The sequence below is a fragment of the Osmerus mordax genome, chromosome 7 (assembly GCF_038355195.1).
Source record: "Osmerus mordax isolate fOsmMor3 chromosome 7, fOsmMor3.pri, whole genome shotgun sequence".
In the NCBI taxonomy this organism is placed as follows: Eukaryota; Metazoa; Chordata; class Actinopteri; order Osmeriformes; family Osmeridae; genus Osmerus; species Osmerus mordax.
Genome location: NC_090056.1, coordinates 6,134,486 through 6,154,306, shown reverse-complemented (window position 1 = coordinate 6,154,306; position 19,821 = coordinate 6,134,486). Strand labels below are relative to the sequence as shown.

Sequence of the window (19,821 nt, the reverse complement as noted above, 5' to 3'; positions counted from 1 at the left end):
TAAGGCAGTGGATTTGAATATGAAGGGCCTGATAATCCAATGGCCATCTGGTCTTCTGGTCTGATCGGACTGAATAAACAGCAGACGTAATCTGAAGACACACACACACACACACACACTGTGGAGGTTTTCAAGGCAGGGGGAAGAGAGAGAGAGGCCAGATTTGAGGGGGTAAAGCACAAGGAGAGTGTTATAAACCGGCTGTGCTGGATATTGAAGTTTGATTTAAATGGCAATAAGAATCCTGTCTCCACACACCCAGACAGAGGTATGAATAATGAATGGCAGGGCCTCTGAAGGGCAGTAATGACGCCTGGTGCTTTATTCCACTTTTTACCTCTCTATTTTCTGCCAGTGGAAGCCTTCGCCCCAGAGCTACATTGTGACAGCTCAATAATGCCAAGCTATGCCTGGAATGTCAAGCTAACGCCTAAGTTAAAAGTACCTGAGTCTTAAGGACAGTGCGATTGCCATTGGTAGTGTTACATAACGTTGTTCTCTGACAGTTGGCCCCTGTGCAGTCCTCCTACAACCAATGGTAAAAAGGCAAACTCAAAATGTTGTTGGTAGTGTTTCAATGAGCAATACGGTGTTGGTTGACTTGCCATCTGTTTCGGAATGTGCTTAGGATTTGGATAAGCAATCCTAAAGAATAACAAAGGCCAATGAATAAATAATCAACCGTAGGATGAAACTAACGAGAGAAAGAGCACGGGAGAGGGAAAAAGCAAAGGTGTGTGTGTGGGTGGGGGGTGGGGGGGGTAGACATGGAAAGAAAAGTGACTGTTTCCCTCCATTAGCGCTAGCTGCCGTTAGCGCAGCCTTGCGTCCGCTGTGCTGCGCGGGGAGCAGGCCTGCATGATTAATCAGGACTCAGAGTGTTGGTGGTGTCAGCCAGAGGAGAGGGCATTCCACTCTCCCAATGTTCCATGGGAGGCTGCCCGATGAATAGCTCACTCTCTCCTGCTCCCCACCCCCCTCAAGAAGAAAAACATCTCCCTACCACTGTCCATTCACCCCTCCCTCCCTCCCGTCCTCCCCCTTCCCCCTCTCCAGCCCCCTGTCCAGCCGGCCACTGGGCCTTTTTGACGTGCTGTGGGTGGTGGGAGGGGGGATGGGGGTGGTGGTTGAATAAGGCATTCAGAGAAACATGCGCGAGCAGAGATAACAATGGCTCCTCTGGGAGACCTGCAGATGCTGCGCGGTTGCAGGGAAATTGTACTTATCACACACGCACAGAGAGCAGGGCTGGGAAACGGGCGATTCAATTCCTGCAACCGAACCCCCCCCGCCCTCCCCTTCTCTATTTCACTCCCTCTGCCCCTCACTTTTCTGTTTCTCGCCCTCCCTCCCACTCGCCCTCCCTCCCTCTCGCCCTCCCTCTCGCCCTCCTTCTCTCTGAGTAACTTGAGCTCCTTCTGCTCCCAGGGATGATGGTGATAATAAAAAACGATTCCAAAGGAGAAAGCCCTCTCTCCCTCTCTCCCTCTCTCCGTCTGTCTGGAGACAGGAGGGGCCGTGGCCCGTGTGGCGCGTCAGAGAAGAGGAGAAACACATGAGAGAAGGGATGGAGAGACGGCCACCGCTTCATCCCTGTCCAGACCATGCACCCCCATCCCTCCAGGCAGCCTGGCTCGTTAGGCGGCGCCTTGACGACGATGCGAGTGCTAGCCTTCGTGTTGATCTAACCGGTGTGTGTGTGTGTGTCTCTCCTGTAGGCCTATTGAAGATGCACTGGAACCCGGAGCATGCCCAGCCCCTCAGCCAGTGGCCCGAGCAGCACTTGGACGTGTCCTCCACCACATCCTCTCCGGCCCACAAGTCCGAGCTGTACGCCGGGCGCGGCCGCGGCAGCCACGCTTGGGCCAACGACGACATCTCGGCCCTCACCGCCTCCAACCTGCTGAAGCGATACGCCGAGAAGTACTCGGGCCTGCTGGATTCCTCCTACGAGCGCCCGCCGCCTCTGAGCGCCGGCTACGCCGAGGGGCCCGGGGCGTTCGCCGGCCTCAACGGCCCCAAGACGGAGCTGGAGCCCTGGCCGCTGACTCACGGCTCTGAGGGGGGGTACCCCCTGGTGGCCCCCGGGGGCCACGACAGCCTGTCTGGCCCCAAGGCTGTGGCTGCCAGTGCAGGGCCCCAGGGGGCGAGTAGCGTGTCAGTGATCAACAGTAACCTCTCAGACTCTGGCTACAGTGGCAGCAGTTCCTGTAACGGCTCCCACTCGGGCGAATACCCGCCCAGCTACAATGGCTCCTACCTCTCCTCTGGCTACTGTCCCCAGCCCAGCGCAGCCCTTCCCCCGGCCTCGCTCCACGCGCTCCAGCCCCCATCCACCCTGGTGCCGACCTACTCACCCTCCAACCCAGTCTACAACTACCCCCACAGCAGCTACCCCCACCAGGCCAGTCTAACCCCAAGCTTTGGTCACCCGTCATCAGGCTACCTGACTTCGGGCCTGGCCGCCCCCACCCCCTTGCCCTCGCGGCCCACTGCGGTGGGGGGCAGCTATAGCTACCAGAACGCTATCCTAGGGGGGTCTGAGTCTGGGGGTCCGCTAAAGAGGAAGGCCTTTGAGATGACACTTGACGAAGAGGAGGAGGGTGATGGCTCACGCTACAGGAAGTACGGCTACGACCCCATGAAGACCGGAGGAGAGTCACCCTACAGCTTGGCCGACAAAGGCGAGTGTCGGGGAAACGGCTTCAGCGGAGGCAGCACAGACTCTCAGGCCTTCAAGCCCAGTAAACCTTCCCCTCAGCCTCTGGTTTCTCCTCCCTACGGGGTGGCCGGCGAGTACAGCCCCCCCACGGGCCTGACAGGGGAGAACGGAGGGGAGGAGCAGGGATTCTCCCAGCGGCACCGCTCCCACGCCCACAAGCGGCCCTCTCTGTGTAGCCAGGCCGGGGAGGCCCTGAAGAGCCCTGACCCCCGTGTGCTGGACCTGGTGGACGGGGAGCTGCTGGACTGCAGCCCTGCCCTGCTGTGGGGGGAGCTGGTGGGCCTCACCCACGTCAAGGCGGCCCTGGAGGAGGACCTGCTGTGGCCCGTGCTCCGGCCAAGCCCCGGGCTGCGCCCACCCAGAACCGTCCTGCTGTTTGGCCCCCAGGGAGGGGGGAAGACCACCCTGACCCGCTCCCTGGCCTCCCAGCTGGGGGCCTCTTTCTACCGGGTGAGTGGCGCCATGCTGGCCTCCAAGTGGAAGGCGGAGGCAGAGCAGATCCTGGGGGCGCTGCTGCAGGTGGCAGGGGCGCGGCAGCCCTCGGTGGTCCTGATCAGCGAGGTGGAGGCCATGGAGGAGGAGGGGCTGAGACCCGTGCTGCTGGCCGCCCTGGAGAAGGCCCAGCTGGGCTCGGCGGGGCTGCTCCTCGTGGTGTGTGCCACGGGCCGGCCCGACATGCTGCAGGAAGCAGTGCATCGGAGCTTCGCCAAGCGCTACCACGTGGGGCTGCCCGACCCGGCCATGCGCAGACAGGTGCTGCTGCAGACGCTGGCGCCGCAGGGCTGCAGCCTGAGCGAGAGGGAGCTGAGCGCGGTGCTGCAGCGCTGCGAGGGCTTCTCCGTGTGGGAGCTGCTGCAGCTCTGTCAGCAGGCGCTGGCCTCCTCCGCCGCCTCCTCCTCCGCCTCCTCGGGGCCCATGCATGGCCTCGCCACGCCCAGCAACCCCCCAGCTTTCACAGACTTTGAGAATGCCTTCTGCAAGGTGCGCACAAACACCACCCCGAAAGAGCTGGACACTTGTATGGAGTGGAGCAAAGTGTATAGCCACTGAGGAGGCAGCCAGCCACTGTAGGGAAACGTTCATTTGATCTGGCCCCTGCTCTGACCTGACAAGCCTTGGGAATGTCAATATCTTTCTCTGTTTTTGTTTTTTTCTTTCTTCATTACCTATTATGCAGCCAAAAGAGTTAGGTTTAGAGGGGAAAAAAAGCTCAATCATTTGAGTGCTGACACGCAAATATATATTAATTATACCAGGTGAAGCATGCCATGGTATGCTGTTTCATTTGCTCTAAATATACATATACTTTATTTCTCCCAAAGAACAGAATGATGAATAGGCCTTCGTGGGTGGGTCATGGTTACTTTTTTCCAATCAAATGGGAAAAAAATAGACATTTAGTCAGAAGCTCTCAAAGATCCTGATTAACCCTTGGTCCAGGACAAAATCAGTTATTTGTTGCTAGGTGAAGTGGTCCAAGATTCTGGATAATCAGGGTTCGGGAAATCCCCACCTTTGACTGCTACTCAGGATTGTATTTATTGCCAGACCGCTGCGGTGGTATTGTAGAGTTTATTTAGTCTTTCATCTACCGTCGATCATTTGACAAGAATAAAAAAGGGCTTAGGATCTTTTTCAGCAACCACCATCTTGTTTTGACCAAAAAACGCCAGACAGAACAATGCCGTTTCAATTTCCATTATTTTAGGGGAGGCCATGTTTTCGGTCTCTCCTATGATGAATTGAGAAAATAATCTTTTTAGCTTCTCGCCAAAATCACGACATGACAATTGGTATAATGTATTGTCTTTATATTTAAATAATCAAATGGACAGCTTATGTACTGTATTATTCATTTAAACTGGTCTTTTAGCGTGCACTTTGACAAAGCACAGGTGTTTTCTTCTCTTGCGAGTAGCTACAGTATTATTTACCGTCCTCTTACTGAATGTCTTTCCAGAACAGAAACAAAGCATTCATCCTTACTGATTTTAGAAAGAACATTTTAGCTGATAAATGTGGTTCAACCTCACAAGCATCACATATGAATAAAAAGTACCATAATATATTGTTGAAAACCTTCTACATACACACACACTATATATATACACACACGTGTATATATAGTATTGATAGTTTGCCACACATTCCACCTTCAAATCAATTTACCTGAGAAATGTGTTTCCTGCCCTTAGTCAATAACCACAGCTTCCCTAAAATCATTTGTCTTCTTGTTCACCTACTCCTTTTATTTCTTAATATGTGTAGTCTTGTTAAAATGCTCAGGAAGAATTTCTTTACCTCAGAAATAATAAAGAAAGAATGTATGTAATTTTAGGGTGTTAGTAGTGAGAGAGAGAGTTGTGCAGAGCAGGGAGGAAGAGAGACCTGACACAGTTCTGCTTACCCACTGCAGCTGGGCTTTACCTCGGGAGAGAAACTTGAAAATGCTACAAAAGAGTAACATTGAATGTAATTCAGGTATTTCAAAGGATATTTGATGCCATAAATCCATGTTTTTATTATATATGAATATATAAATACATTTTTTCTTATCCTTATTCTTTATTATTATGTAGATTTGTTTTTGGTGGAATGATGGTTGTCTTCATGAAATGTTATGTAGAACACAGAAAATATTCCTTTTTTGTTGGACAAACCGTTTACTGATCCCCCAAAGTGTTTACAGAATCTATACATGCTTACATGCTATGAATATATTTGGATGAACACATGGTCTTTGTTTAAAGATGTAAATAAAACTTGCCCAAGCATTAACGTGCGCTCAATTAAGTTACCTGAGCACAGAAAATAGTGATCTCATATTTTAAAACAAGAGACTAAACCTAATGATTAATCACACAGTTGGCAGCTAATCATGTCTGAAGACTAATACTGTTAATCACATACTCAAATACCCTACAGACATTATGTGGATTTACCTAACCTGTAGAGGATCCACAGGGAACAGCTCCGTTTAACAAGCTGGAAAAATGCAGTCACTCGACCGCTAGGTACTGAGGTCATGCTTATTTGACTGTTGCCATGGTCGTGTGGAGGGCAGCACATATGATGCAATGATCCAGCCCCATCCCTTCCAACCCCCAACCAACACCACCCCCACACACACAACCCCCCTTCCCTGTCTCTTGGTCCCTAACCCAATCTCATTACAGACGACCCCCCCCCCCCCAGATGCTGAGTTTCAATGGCCATGTGGCTGCCTCCCCCCCCCCCCCCTCCCTATGCAGATATTTAGAGTGGTTGCACCCTGATTGATGTCCAGCAACCCAATAGCACCCTTCTACCTCTACAGTACAGCTGCTGGCTTTAGTCATGCCAAACAGCCAGGTCAATCAGACTGACCCCTCTCCTCGTCCCAGAACCCCTCGGTAAACCACAGAGGACGCCTGCCTGAGGGAGCTACTGAGTTATGGTTCAGAGAGGGGCTGTGATTATTTACATTTTGTAACATAAGGATAAATGAACAACAATCACTTGGAAACACAATAGACTCTCCAATACAAAATATGATCAGTTATCATGGTCAACTGTGTTGGTCTAATTGAAGTAATAGTTTAGGCATGATATGTATCAATAGTTTACAGTGGTTCATTGGGACTTGTAGCATATCAACTAAATGATTTACATTAGCTTAGTACTGACTCTAAAGACCACGCATGTTAATGAAACACTTTGATGCATTGTTGTGTTTATTACTACTTGAAGTATTAATCAGGTCAGTCAGTAGGACTGACCTGATGATCGTTATGTGTTATTGGCTTCTGGATGAGGTAGTTGCTCAGTCTGATGATCTGAAATAGTTTGTGTCAGAAAGAAGACAAATTCTCTATCAGAGAATGTTTTTATACAGAGAAAAAATAGCCAAATGAAATCGACCGAAACCAAGATTGCTACATTTTATAAGTAACATTCTGTTCAGAAAGCCTCACAAATCATGTCTGTTAGGATTGTAATCATGTGTGTTAAGATTATAATCACTGAAGCCTGAAACATCCACTAAACATCTCCTCTGGTTCATTCTTATCTCTTAAGACTTTCTGAGTAAACAAAAGATACCAAAACAGTCTGTCCAACAAACCAGGTTTTTTGTTGTTGTTTATGATCTATTCACAGTCATTTTGTTATTGGTTCTTGTACATTTTCTGTAACCATTTCTACCTCATTTTTGCAACATATTGTACATGAAAGTATTTATTTCATGTCTTTTTAAATGTCTGTTTAAAAAAATGAAATGTTCTTATACTGTAATGGTCTACCTCAGAAAAAGACTGTATTTTAAAAGAAGATAAACCCACAATATTAAACAATATGTCAATATTGGACTGTTATTTGTTTTTAATAGCGTCAGAAGCAATTTCATCACTGGTCACTTGCAATTGCCCAGAGTGCAGGAATGACTACATTGTCCAGCCTTACCTAACATCCATATCCTTACATTGACCCAAATGTTAAGGTCAGTAAAGTCACTTAAACTGATTAACAAATCGTTTAATGAATTGACACTCTAATGAGTATTAACATTTGCTATACCGTAGACTGGATGTAATTGCAGATACTAAAGTGTAAAGTCAAGTCAATTTAACGCAAATAAATCTCAGAACAAGCACTAAAATAAAGAGATATACTTCATAAAGACATATTTGATATATAGTCGTGTTGTTACAAGTACATCATTTTAGACATATATTTCCCTCTTCTATGGTCTTCTCAAACTATTATTTTGCATTGTGTTCATCGTAGTTCATTTGACAGGCCCAGAGCAACAGCAGCCCAGAGGACCAGAGCCCAGCCTCAGAAGCACAGAGGTCCTTCATCCCTGTCACTGTCAGCCAACTACTACTGCTCCCACTGACCACAAATCTCTGCTTTTCCGGGGTTTTCCTACATTAGTGAAGCACCCAACTCCAAAATGACTATGAACCTTCTAAAATCAATGAGGTATTAGTAGTATCAGAGCTACTGAAACATGGGAGGCTTACAAGTTAGAATTAGTCAACATCTGTGTATGAATCCCTGTGGAGTGTGGGTAGTGGTGTTAGTGATGACAGAGTAATTAATTGTCTAATAATGATGCATAGCTCTGTTATGGCCACAACCTTGTACAGTCACTGCCCTTCATCGTTTGATGAAGGGTAATTGTTCCTGCAGCTGTTTGGAAATAATTTCCTAGATTTGACCCTGAGAAACAACAAAATACATACTGTAGAAACATAACCTTGGAAAGGGAAGAAAAGTTAGCTTGGTGGAAAAGTTGGCTGACATTTTAGACATAGACCACAAAGTTAGTCAGAACAAGACCAAAAAAAATGAATTTGCCGATCCACAACCATACAAAATGGTAATCCAATTTGTTGTTTGAAGACATTTTGGTGTAACTTTGAAAGGTGCAACACCATGAAAAGTACATTTACTACCAGAGCATTACCACATTAGCTCGTTAACATCACTAAGCCTCAAATATCTGCTGTAACTGTACTAAACAGAGTTAGGGCAAGGAAAGCCACTGTGCTGTAGTAAAAAGTAAAGGTTACATCGCCATAAATTCTCTTTTAACCTACCAAGTCTACATTTGATTTGGTACTAAATGTGGTGTAACCAAAGTCACTTTTAAAGTCACTTTTTAATCATATAAAATATTAAGATGATAGAATCTTAGCTTATCTGTCATTGTTAAAAAACCACCAGCTTTCCAAGCCAATAGGTTTAATCTCCAACAATATTGGCACAGACACAGTGACCAGTTAATGATGCATCCTTTGTGTCCTTCTGAAAGATTTGTGTCCAAGAGTAAGTCAATCACACTCTCTGCCCTGCTAATTGGATGTAATTAGGCAAGTAGGGTTAATAATGGACTAATAAAAGATGCTAATGAGCCGTCATCCTATTTATTCTTAATCTCCCAGAGAGAAGAGGCATACAGCTTCTTATTAACACCACACGTTTGACAGCAAAATAATGAGCTGTAAGTTAACAATAAAGTTGTCAAACAATGCATGGTCCAGCACCTTAAGTTGCAGTTTCAGTCACACAGGTATACATTTCAGTCACACACCCTAAGTTTCAGTCACACAGGTATGGACATACTGTACATTCATGACAAAAACATGAAACATGTTCACGATACCCAACACGAATGAAAAGTGGTAATCTTATTTGTTGAATCCCATTACACGTGGAAACAAGGTGCAGTCTCCCCCCCACCCCCAACACTGCACCTCCATTGTCCAGACCAGCCTTGATTCTGACAAGGTTGACATCAGAGGAGAGCTCTGACACTGGGTGAGTTAGGGCTGCCAGCTGTTAGCAATCAAGTCTATTTTGAAGTCAGGGACACAGGGACCCCCAGGGCCAAAGCAGCAGCTAGCCCAACCCCTAGCCCCCACCACGATTCACAACCCCTGAGCCCCAGTTCCTGAGAGAGACTGCACAGCTGTATTGATTCCAGATGTTGCTGTCCTGTAGTCAAAGGATTTTTACCTAAGAGGACCCCAAATAATGATTTGGAAGCAACTGTAATGGTATATTCAGTGTGCCTTTCTTTAATTTTATAGCTGAAAAAGACCATTTAAATGTGCAAACAGAATAAGAGTTCATGAGCGTTAGTAACCAGCAACAGTCTGACGTGAACCAACGTCCCACGTCTCATTATGAACAAGTCTTGAGTTCTTGCAGGCCTTGTCCTTGACAGAGAAACTACAGCATCGTCTCTACTTGGTTCTCAAAGAACTGGGTTGTTTTGTAATACTGCTCTCTGTACATCTATGGAATGAATCTAATGTGTTTGTCCTCACAAATATATGCTATAGGATCAGATAATTCATCCAAATACAGTACCACAAGCACTTTGAGCTGCAATTCTTGTATGAAAAGTGCTATATAAATACAGTCTTACTTACTTACTTACTTACCTACCAATATTTGACATACATAAACCAGACTGTGACATTAGTCAAACCTTTACATCTATAGCTAACATTATGTTGACTAGACCAGGACATTAAAGATTAATCAAAGGTCTGTAAGGAATAGGTTTAGACAGGTGGAATGCTATGCCTAAAAGATTACTGACCTCTTTCTTCTCTCATCATCTTGACTTTAATAAAGAAAACAAAAAAATGCAATTATATTTAAGCCTACATTAGTTATTTAGTATTGAATCAATAACCAATCAAATCAATCTTCGCTTCTTTTGACACTAAATGCGCACACCAGCACTGTCAATGTCTTATTTTGTGCGGTCTTCCACTTCCCTCTAGTGGCAAGCCAAAGCAATGTAAAATGTATGAAAATGAATAAGGTACGATAGAAAAATGCAGTATACAAATGTATAAATGTATATAAAAATGTAAAAAATTTGCAAGGATACTAAAAATGATACACACATTCATTTTGCATCGCAAAAGAAAAAGAGATACCTTTTTTAGATACCAAAAAACTATACGCACGTGAATTTAGCATTGCGAATAAAAAATGTATGATACCTTAAAGACAACCTGTGTGAAGCACAGTTATGTCCCTCACACAGATAATGTTACCGCGGGTGCAGGGTGCATTTGCACCCCCTACTGTTGGGATAAAAAATAAAATAAAATTGTCAAATTACGGTAATGTAAACAAAAACGATTAAAGGATTTTAGAACATTTTTAAGTGATGTCAGAGGTGTATGTTACATCATGGTTTGTCGTACTCTAATGATTAACATTTTAAATGTTAAGATGTAGGCCTACTATTAGCCTAATTTTGAGCATGTTTTTGTAAGCAAAAGAATAATTCACTACCCTTTGCACCCCCAGTTTTAAAACCTAGAATCGCCTATGGTCCCACCCGTAGCCTATTGCCCAACAATATAGATAAGACGGTTTATTTGAGCTATTTGTTTATGGCAATGGGTTGTTTAAAAAATAAATACAAAATGATGCCAAGGTAACAATTATAGTACATAGAAAAAATTTGTTAACTGGGACATGTCATATTGGTTATGACTCATTGATAAAAAAAAGTCGGTGCGCAGACATGCCATGAGATGACACAACGATCAGAAACCCTTCTCCATATCTTGAAATAATTACTCGAATTTACTCGACTGCAGGTTTGTTAAATGAGTCAACATGACTGCTGACTGGCCCGTGCAAGTCCTTTACTGCTACGACACTTTTAAATCTAACTTCAGTTTCGTGTGGGCTATAACAAAACATGTTCGAACAAAACATGTCTTATGTTCAACGCAGTTCTTGAAAACATTATATTTGCTTACCATTGTTAAGAACAATGTTTGTTGTGGATTATATAAATTGGTGAAACATACCAAAATAACTAAATCAACATGGGAAAATAAGTTACCATTTTGTAAACCAATGAACATAACGAAATGAAAACAAAAAAACACCATGTTTGTCCATGATATCAGGAAGTCCCTGTCCAATTGTTCCCTTACAGAACGTGAGCTCAGGAAATATGATTTCTTTCAGAATCGGAGGTCCTCCTGTGATGTTAGGGAAGTAGACACGACTAGACAGCGCTCCTTTTCTGTCGTTTCACCAACGTTATATTACCTGGCTAAATTTGTTTCACTTTGTTTTATTCAAACGGCAGTATTGAGACCAGAACGTGCTATAAGACAACTACGGTTGCTAAGAAAAAGTAAATTCACACTTACTCGGAGTACAGAGTGAAACCAAGGAGGCGACGAAAGAACAATCCCAAATGTAGTTTGTAATGTATTGAACTGAAGGTTTAAAATTGCGCACGGTAGGTTTTAAGTTTTAACCTATGTCAAGATTAATGAGACACTATGTTTATCTTTTGTAAAACATCAATAATTCAACTGTTTGAATCGTTTGACAGCGATTAGTTATGTTTGCGTAGACAATCGAAAGTAGGCCTACTGTCAAAGTTACCGTGTTGACTTGTAACATGTTTGAAACTTTTACTTTATAAGAGTTTTAACAGCCGGTGGTTTAAATGACCCCCCACATGTGTTTGTGCAATAGTACATGTGGCGTTTTGTTATTTGCAGTTGTTTGACAATATGCACACACACTAATGATGTGTGATTATGGCCATGTAGCTTAAAGCCCAGGATACAGTATGAGTTTCGATCTGGTGTCCAACGTCCAGTTAGTTTAAGCCCATGTGCAGCTGTTTTCTTTCTGGGTTCTGTTTTACAGAATTAGTTTAAATTCATAGGTAATTATAATATTATTATGTGCTTTTCTCATGTCTTTTTCATCTCCATTTCACAACAAACCAAGTAATAGATGAGTATACAAGTATAGCTGTAACTATAATATACTTTTCTCAAAAACTAAGATGTTCGTTTTGATCATTGTCAGTAATTAACGACCACCTTAATTGTAAATATATCAGTTAAAGATACAGTTACAAAGTGAAACAGGAAAGCTGGCTACCTCACTGCCAAACAGGAAATAGTACAAGTTTTGCTGAAGCACAAATACACTGTGTAGGATACTGTATTTTCACCATGCCCGTGCATTACTCACTAATGTCACGTTTAAGGATGTGTTGTGCTGTTTGCAGCAATGTAGATGACTTTGGTACAGTAGTCATGCTACAGAATTCTAAACAAAACAAAGTTGCTATGGATTCTCAAATTTCTCACAGTTCTGCCCACGAAGAAGGCTTAGCTCCTTTTAGCCTTTTGCAGATTTATAACATCTGCTTCTAGTCCCTCGATAAAGTGTTGACTTTATCGCACTTGGTTTTGGATATTTGCTTGTGGGATATGTTTTTAGTGTTATTTTAACTTTGTTGTTGAATCAAGCACAAGGCTAATGGTGGTAACTAGATGGCTGAAGCACTCAGAAGTGACTAGAACCATTATTGTGTGTTTGCTGTGAACAATGAAAGCGGACAACACTTTAAAACATTTTTTTTTTTCAATGTCTATGATGCATTTAATAGTAGATGGTCCTAGAACTAATTTATGTTAATATGAGAACCTAGCTAATGGTTATAGTGTTTTCAATGATCATGTGCAAATGAATTAATGGAGTTTGGTCTGGCTTTTGTAGCTCTGCTTGACTATGGCACAGTGGACACAAATGGAAAAACAAATTCCCCTTCTGGACAACCAGATGGTCAATTTTCTCTACCCTCCAAACTGCTTCCCCATGGAAGTCAGGTGTTACCTGGCCTCCTGGATTGAGGCACAGAGATGGTACACATGCACACACGCGCACACACACATACACACACACACACACACACACACACACACACACACACACACACACACACACACTGAGGATAAAAAATACACTTTTATGTTTGATAGGAACATACTGAAATAACCTGCTCTCCATGTGGATGTGTGTGTGCGTGTACTGTGGAAGAAATTGGGATTTCCTGTGTGCTTACATTATTCACTGATCAATAGAACGAGTCATTGGATACTAGTTAGTATGTTCTCATGTGAGCTTGCTATTAATACGAGTCGATTGTGTCTATGTGTCAGGGTTAATAGAAGTTCGGGGTCAGGAGAAAGTACATGGTAAACACAGGTTTAAACACAGATTGATAATTTATCTGCAGATTGATAATTTATTAATCCACAGTTTGGGAGAGAAAACCAGACCTCTGACAATAAACACAACAACAGGCTTAGGTCTGAAACATGTCTCTCACAGCTCTGAAGGCCGGAGGACCAACTTTCATAGGACACACGAATGTAAACATAGATTGTAACAGTCAGGTAGTTATGATGTTACAACAGTCTCAGAGAAAGAGATTCACAGCTCCCAACCCAGGACCACTCTCAGACTAGCAAGATCATAGTTGGAGCTCTCCTTGTAGTCATGACAAGGGACATTTACCCAGTACTTTCTCCTGACCCTGAACATCTATTAACCCTGACACATAGACACAATCGACTCGTATTAATAGCAAGCTTACATTAGAACATACTAACTAGTATCCAATGACCAGTTCTATTGATTAGTGAATAATGAAAGCACACAGGAAATCCCAATTTCTTCCACAGTACTCACACAGCTGTGTTTATTCTTGTGCTCAGGGAAGACTTTGAGATGGGGAACGTGGGGCAGGAACCCAAGGCTTTGGAACTGCTGGACCAGATCATCTCGTTCCTACAGAGCCATGCCCAGACCAACCAGAATGTGGTGGAGAAGATGAGGCTACAGCATATCAGCAGGGTCATGGTACGTTCCTTCAGCCCATCTACAGGGTTGTCCCAACTGGAACTTGCAGTGTGTTGTATCTCAAGCATAGAGTATGGTATGCAGCTCAGTTGGTTGTGTTTATGTGATCAAGTTTATGCATTTGGAAATACATTTGGTCCATCCAATCTCTGGAACTTCAGATCATCCTTATGACAATGGTGCTTTTGTTTAATTGCATTTCTTAATTTAGTAAAATGCCTATTCATGCACAGAAAGTCAAGAAGACAATTGCAAAAACACTCATGCCTCAAAAGATAAATATTAAATGTAGCTTGGCAAAGAAATCTTGGAATATGACATAAATTTACAGTGTTTCCTCTAGGATTGTTTTTAACAGTGGGGGCAGGTCTGTCCGAACCCCCCTCCCCCCCAGCCGAAACAAAGTTCTAAACCTAACCCTATATTTCGTAGCAGATTAATAACTGTCTAATAGCTAATGTAATTGGTGGCCAAGCAGCGAAGCTGCAAAGCCACTTAAGTGTTTCTACCTTTTCTTATTATTATTATAACATATCTTCTTCTGCCATTGGAGTCTATGGCAGACCCTAGAACTGTATGGTAAAAAGTTGAGAAATTTGGCACACTCTTTCAGGACAGTCCCTTCTTTCTTTTCACCAAGTTTCATGTCTCCCATTGGAGCGCTCTAGCGCCACCAACGAGTCAAAGTTGGACTTGTGTTTACACACGTAACTTTTTAACCGTATGACCGATTTTCAAACATGAGGTACCGTTGGATTCCCTGGGTCAAGACGAGTTCATTCAATTTAGAATTTTAAGAAAAAAAGTTTTTTCGCTTCTCCTCTTCAATTTTTGTCAAATCGTCCCCAGAATTGGCACACATCATCGTCACAGCAACCCTCACTAAAGATTTCCAAAGGATTTTTGATTTTCAAAACCATTTGTCCGGTATAGTCAATCAAATTTGGCAGCAAAGACACCAAACAGGAAGTTGGGTCATATCTCAGCAAATCCTTGAAAAAATCAACACCAAACTTGGTATGATGACTCGGAACCCTCTTCTGAGGATGTCCAAATAATTTGGTGTCATGTGATCACTGGGCGTGGCCACAGGAAGCCAAAATGTGTTTTGGCCAATAACTGTTGATTTGTTTGTTTGTTAAGTGATTCCTTTGTTTCATGATATTTTGGGATATCCCGTGTGTGACACATGATAACTTGTGATAACAGCCGAATTGCTGCGGCCGCCATTTTGAATTCATTAAAGTTTTTTCTCTACTCCTCCTACAAATGTTGTCCAATCTTCACCAAATTTGGCAGAGTTTATCTTCAGACCAAGCCTCACAAAAGCTAAGACATGTCTTTTTGATTTTCGAAACCGTTTGCCCGGTAAAGCCAATCAAAATGTGCCGTTAAACCAGCAAACAGGAAGTTGGGTCGTATCTCAGCAAATCTTTGATGGATTCACACCAAACTTGCTGCGTGTACTCGTTGCCCTCTTCTGAGGATGTCTAAAATGTTTTCTGGGTCATTTGACTGCATGTCCACCTCATTGCTGCTTGCAGCTATATTTAATATATTGCACATATTTTCGTCCTATTTCCCCTAAAGCAATAAGGTTAGGCTACTTAAAGACACCTTCCACTCATAAAGTATGTTCTAAATGGCATAAATGCTGCCAATTAATAATTGATTAATTCTGATACCGTGGCGGCAGAAACACTGATATTCAGATCTTATGCAGATCTGCAGATGGCTAATATTATTCCAAATATTCCTTGTTACTTTTTTGGGGTCCCCGATGAATTATCTGAAGTAGCATAGTTATTTTTGAAAGGATGAAAATAGTGATTTGGAATTAAACCTGTTTCATGTTTGCTTGCTTGCTTTGCAGAATGTGTTTCAATCCCAGCCTTTGGAATTGATGGTTACCATCAGGGACTCCCTGAGGAGGGAAAGGTTTATTCTAAGTCAAGTGGTAAATGCTTTATTTCCAATATGGCTGTACTACTCTAACCGGTTAGACTACATCTTCTCTATTTATTTTGTGGGTGTGTGTTTACGTTTGATTTTTTTTCTGAGTAAGCATTTATTTATACAGCATAACCCAATGCAACCATTCCAGTAATAACAGTCCTCTCCTGTCAGCCTGCCCAGGAGCTGCCTCCTGCCCCGGTCCCCAACACCGGGGACGTGGACCACCTGGTCTGCAAGGTCCTGGAGATCCAGAACTGTCGACAGCAGATCCACCAGCTGAAGGAGGAGCTGAACTGGCAGAGGCAGAACTATGAGAACACACAGGGTGAGCCCCAGACCCAGCACTGTACACTTCACTACAACCAACTGGAATCCTCCACATCCAGTAATGTGACCTTGTAAGGTCACATTCCCAGGATCACATTCCCAGGAATGCCCAGTTTGGACGGAGCACACATTCTGGATTGGATAGGGCTTTGCATCCAAACATGTCTTTCTTTGGAAATTCTGAGAAAAGTAAAACAAACTTTATTCATGATTTGTTCAATCGTTTCCCAGGTTCTCTCCAACAGAACCAAACAAATGGGTTGGATCCCCAGCACTCTGAGGTCATTAAAGTGCAGAATAGCATTCAGCAGCTAGAGTACAATGGGCAAGCCATGTCTAAGGTACTGTAAACTATACTTCATCTCATAAAGTTAAGGCCAAGAATGTCTCAGGACATTCTGTACAAATCCATGAACATATTGTGTAAGCACCGTTTGTTTCTTGCGTTTTTTTCATTTGTCAATTATCAACCTTGGTTGTAAACATTTGTCATGACGTGTGTGTTTGTGTGTGCATGTTTGTGTGTGTGTGTGTGTGAGTGCATGTTTGTGTGTGTGTGTGTTGTGCATGTGGGTGAGTAGAAGCTTGTCCAGCTTCTGCAAGAGGCCGTGTGCAGTCTTGAGCAGTGTCAGGCTCGGCTCATCAACAGGATCAAGGCCTGGAGGTGGGAACAGCACCGCGCCACCATCGGACACCCCTTCGATGACAACCTCCCCAACCTGCAGACCTGGTGAGACCTGCCGAGCAGTTTATGTTTATAAGTTCAGCTTCATGACTCAAAGTGCGACCTCAAACCCACATGCGGTCTCACTCTCTCTTGCTTGCTTTCTTTCTTTCTCTCTCTCTCTCTCTCTCTCTCTCTCTCTCTCTCTCTCTCTCTCTCTCTCTCTCTCTCTCTCTCTCTCTCTCTCTCTCTCCTCTCTCTCTCTCTCTCTTTCACCCTCCCTTGCTTCATTTCTCTTTCCCTCTTCCTTTTGAGGTGTGAACAACTACTGGGGGTGAACGGGAAGTTAAGACAGGAAGTCATGCTGGTGGGAGAGCCAATCCCAGAGCTGCAGGAGGCTTTGGCACGGCTGCTGAAATCCCTCATCCAGAGGTAGCGCAGTCAGTTATGGAGAGAAGACATCCGCCCACCATTTCAACCCAGCGAGTACAGATGGCTCTTCTATAATAAATCCCAGCACAGTACTGACTCACATTCTTTCCTGTCTGCTCCAGCTCTCTTGTGGTGGAAAAGCAGCCTCCCCAGGTCATCAAGACCCAATCCAAGTTCTCCACCACCGTGCGCTATTTGCTGGGGGAGAAGGTGGCTCAAGGAAAGCCTGTTCTGCTCAAAGCCCAGATCATCACAGAAAGCCAGGCCAGGAGTTTAGGCCCACTGGGCAGCATGTCCAGGTGAGTGACTCTCTCTCCCTCTGTCTCAGACACACTTTTCTTCAGGCTCTGTGTGATTCGCAGAGTGAGTGGAGAAGGCCAGCTGGGATGTAGGCTGTTTTAGGGGAAAGAGAGTGTGTTTAAGAAAGGAAAAAAAAACAGTTCCCTGATACAGGAATAGTTGGTAGTAGTAGTAGACTAGTGTGGTCTTGTTCTAGTGTCTGTCCTTGGGCTTCTTTATCATTCCAGTTGTTCCATTCAACTAGGTCACTAAAATGAGGTGGATGGTTTGCACACAGGAAGTCACCATGCCACAGTACAAAGAAGCTTCAAGCACAGTCTCTGTAACTGAAACTGGCTCTCAAACTCAGCACATAACGTGCCTTTCAATAGTTTTATGTGGATTAGTTTTTGTTGTTTTGTCTTATTGTCCCAGTGAGAATGTGGGGGAGGTGATCAACAACACAGCCATTTTGGAACACAACACATCTAGCAAGAGCACCTGTGCCTCCTTCAGGAATATGGTTAGTACTGCAGTCATACCTTGAGTATAGAGCTGTAACGTACAGCATCGCCTTTCCTTGACTATTACAATGCGTCAGATGTTTATGCGATCCTATCATTGTTGTTTGTTATGTATTGAAACCCTACTTTTCTTCAGTCAATAAAGAAAATCAAGAGAGCCGACAGGAAAGGATCAGAGTCTGTGACGGAGGAGAAGTTTGCTCTCCTCTTCTCCACAGAAATTAGCATCACTGGCTGTGACACTCCTTACAAGATCCAGGTAGGACCCTAACCCCTGACACAGTGAATGACCCCTGACACCGCGAATGACCCTGACCCCTGACACAGTGACTGACCTCTGACACGGTGAATGACCTCTGACACAGTGAATGACCCTGACCCCTGACACAGTGACTGACCTCTGACACAGTGAATGACCCTGACCCCTGACACAGTGACTGACCTCTGACACAGTGACTGACCTCTGACACAGTGAAGCCAATATTATTGTGCACAATTATTTTAGTATAGTTAATATGTAATTTAATTCCATAATTTCCCCAGGAATAACTGTAAAAACGTATTTCAGGAACGGGTCTGTCCTCCCTACAATAACGCCGCAGCATTTAGAGTATTCAAAATGTTATTAATAAGTCCAATGGCTTCATGAAGCCGCCCACTCCCTGCCATCTTGCCATGTCACTCAGTCTCGTCTTGATAGGGAAGGTGGGCGTTAGCTACATCTACCCCAAATCCTTCTTCTTCATTTGTAAGCCAATCAGGAACTGAGAATTCAGTACTACTTCCTTTTCAATCAAACTGCCTTCCGTTTCAATCAAACTCTCTCACATAGACAAGTATTCTCTCTCATATGGACAAGTATTCTCTCTCACATAGACAAATATACTCTCTCACATAGACAAGTATTCTCTCTCACATAGACAAATATACTCTCTCACATAGACAAGTATTCTCCCTTACATAGACAAGTATTCTCTCTCACATAGACAAATATACTCTCTCACATAGACAAGTATTCTCTCTCACATAGACAAGTATTATCTCTCACATAGACAAGTATTCTCTCTCACATAGATAAGTATTCTCTCTTACACATCCTGTTATTCTCTTACATATAGTAACATTCTGTTTCACACATACTATTTGTCTCTTACATATATTGTCATACTTTAGTATGATGGTGCATATAAGACGGTATTTTTGTGTGTGTAAGAGAGTATGCCAGTTTATGTGCAAGAGTATAATGGTGTATATGTGAGAGTATAATGGTGTATATGTGAGAGTATAATGGTGTATATGTGAGAGTATAATGGTGTATATGTGAGAGTATAATGGTGTATACGTGAGAGTATAATGGTGTATACGTGAGAGTATAATGGTATATACGTGAGAGTATAATGGTATATATGTGAGAGTATAATGGTATATATGTGAGGTCATGGTGTGTATGTGAGAGTATAATGGTGTATACGTGAGAGTATAATGGTGTATACGTGAGAGTATAATGGTATATATGTCAGAGTATGATGGTATATATGTGAGAGTATAATGGTATATATGTGAGGTCATGGCGTGTATGTGAGATCAAGTATGAATTAAGTCCTATACGGCCTCTCATAGACACATGCTCCTCCCACAAACTTTGCTCCAGGCGTTGGAGGCCTGTTAGAACTGATAAGCAAGTAATACGTAAGGAACTCATGGGCTTTGTGCAA

The 19,821-nt window shown here is 43.6% G+C and overlaps 2 protein-coding genes across 3 annotated transcripts in view; both read left to right on the top strand.

Moving 5' to 3' along the window:
* The first annotated feature begins 1,726 nt into the window (after positions 1 to 1,726).
* Positions 1,727 to 3,827, top strand: fignl2 (fidgetin like 2). Its single transcript, XM_067240676.1, has one exon. The coding sequence runs from the start codon at positions 1,730 to 1,732 to the stop codon at positions 3,770 to 3,772; it is 2,043 nt and encodes a 680-aa protein (XP_067096777.1). The 5' UTR covers positions 1,727 to 1,729; the 3' UTR covers positions 3,773 to 3,827.
* Positions 3,828 to 11,215: 7,388 nt separating this feature from the next.
* stat6 (signal transducer and activator of transcription 6, interleukin-4 induced) overlaps positions 11,216 to 19,821 on the top strand; it is a 113,989-nt gene continuing 105,383 nt past the window's right edge. For both annotated transcript variants that reach the window (XM_067239295.1, XM_067239294.1), the window contains exons 1-11: positions 11,216 to 11,495; positions 12,779 to 12,924; positions 13,780 to 13,924; positions 15,798 to 15,881; positions 16,052 to 16,205; positions 16,439 to 16,548; positions 16,789 to 16,937; positions 17,187 to 17,303; positions 17,426 to 17,602; positions 18,018 to 18,105; positions 18,243 to 18,365. In XM_067239295.1, the coding sequence (XP_067095396.1) occupies positions 12,791 to 12,924; positions 13,780 to 13,924; positions 15,798 to 15,881; positions 16,052 to 16,205; positions 16,439 to 16,548; positions 16,789 to 16,937; positions 17,187 to 17,303; positions 17,426 to 17,602; positions 18,018 to 18,105; positions 18,243 to 18,365 (1,281 nt within the window). In that variant the 5' untranslated portion in view covers positions 11,216 to 11,495; positions 12,779 to 12,790. The remainder of the gene's footprint in view (positions 11,496 to 12,778; positions 12,925 to 13,779; positions 13,925 to 15,797; positions 15,882 to 16,051; positions 16,206 to 16,438; positions 16,549 to 16,788; positions 16,938 to 17,186; positions 17,304 to 17,425; positions 17,603 to 18,017; positions 18,106 to 18,242; positions 18,366 to 19,821) is intronic.

Excerpts from the sequence above, each read along its gene's own strand:
- fignl2 (XM_067240676.1), top strand. The coding sequence starts at position 1,730 with ATGCACTGGAACCCGGAGCATGCCCAGCCCCTCAGCCAGTGGCCCGAG.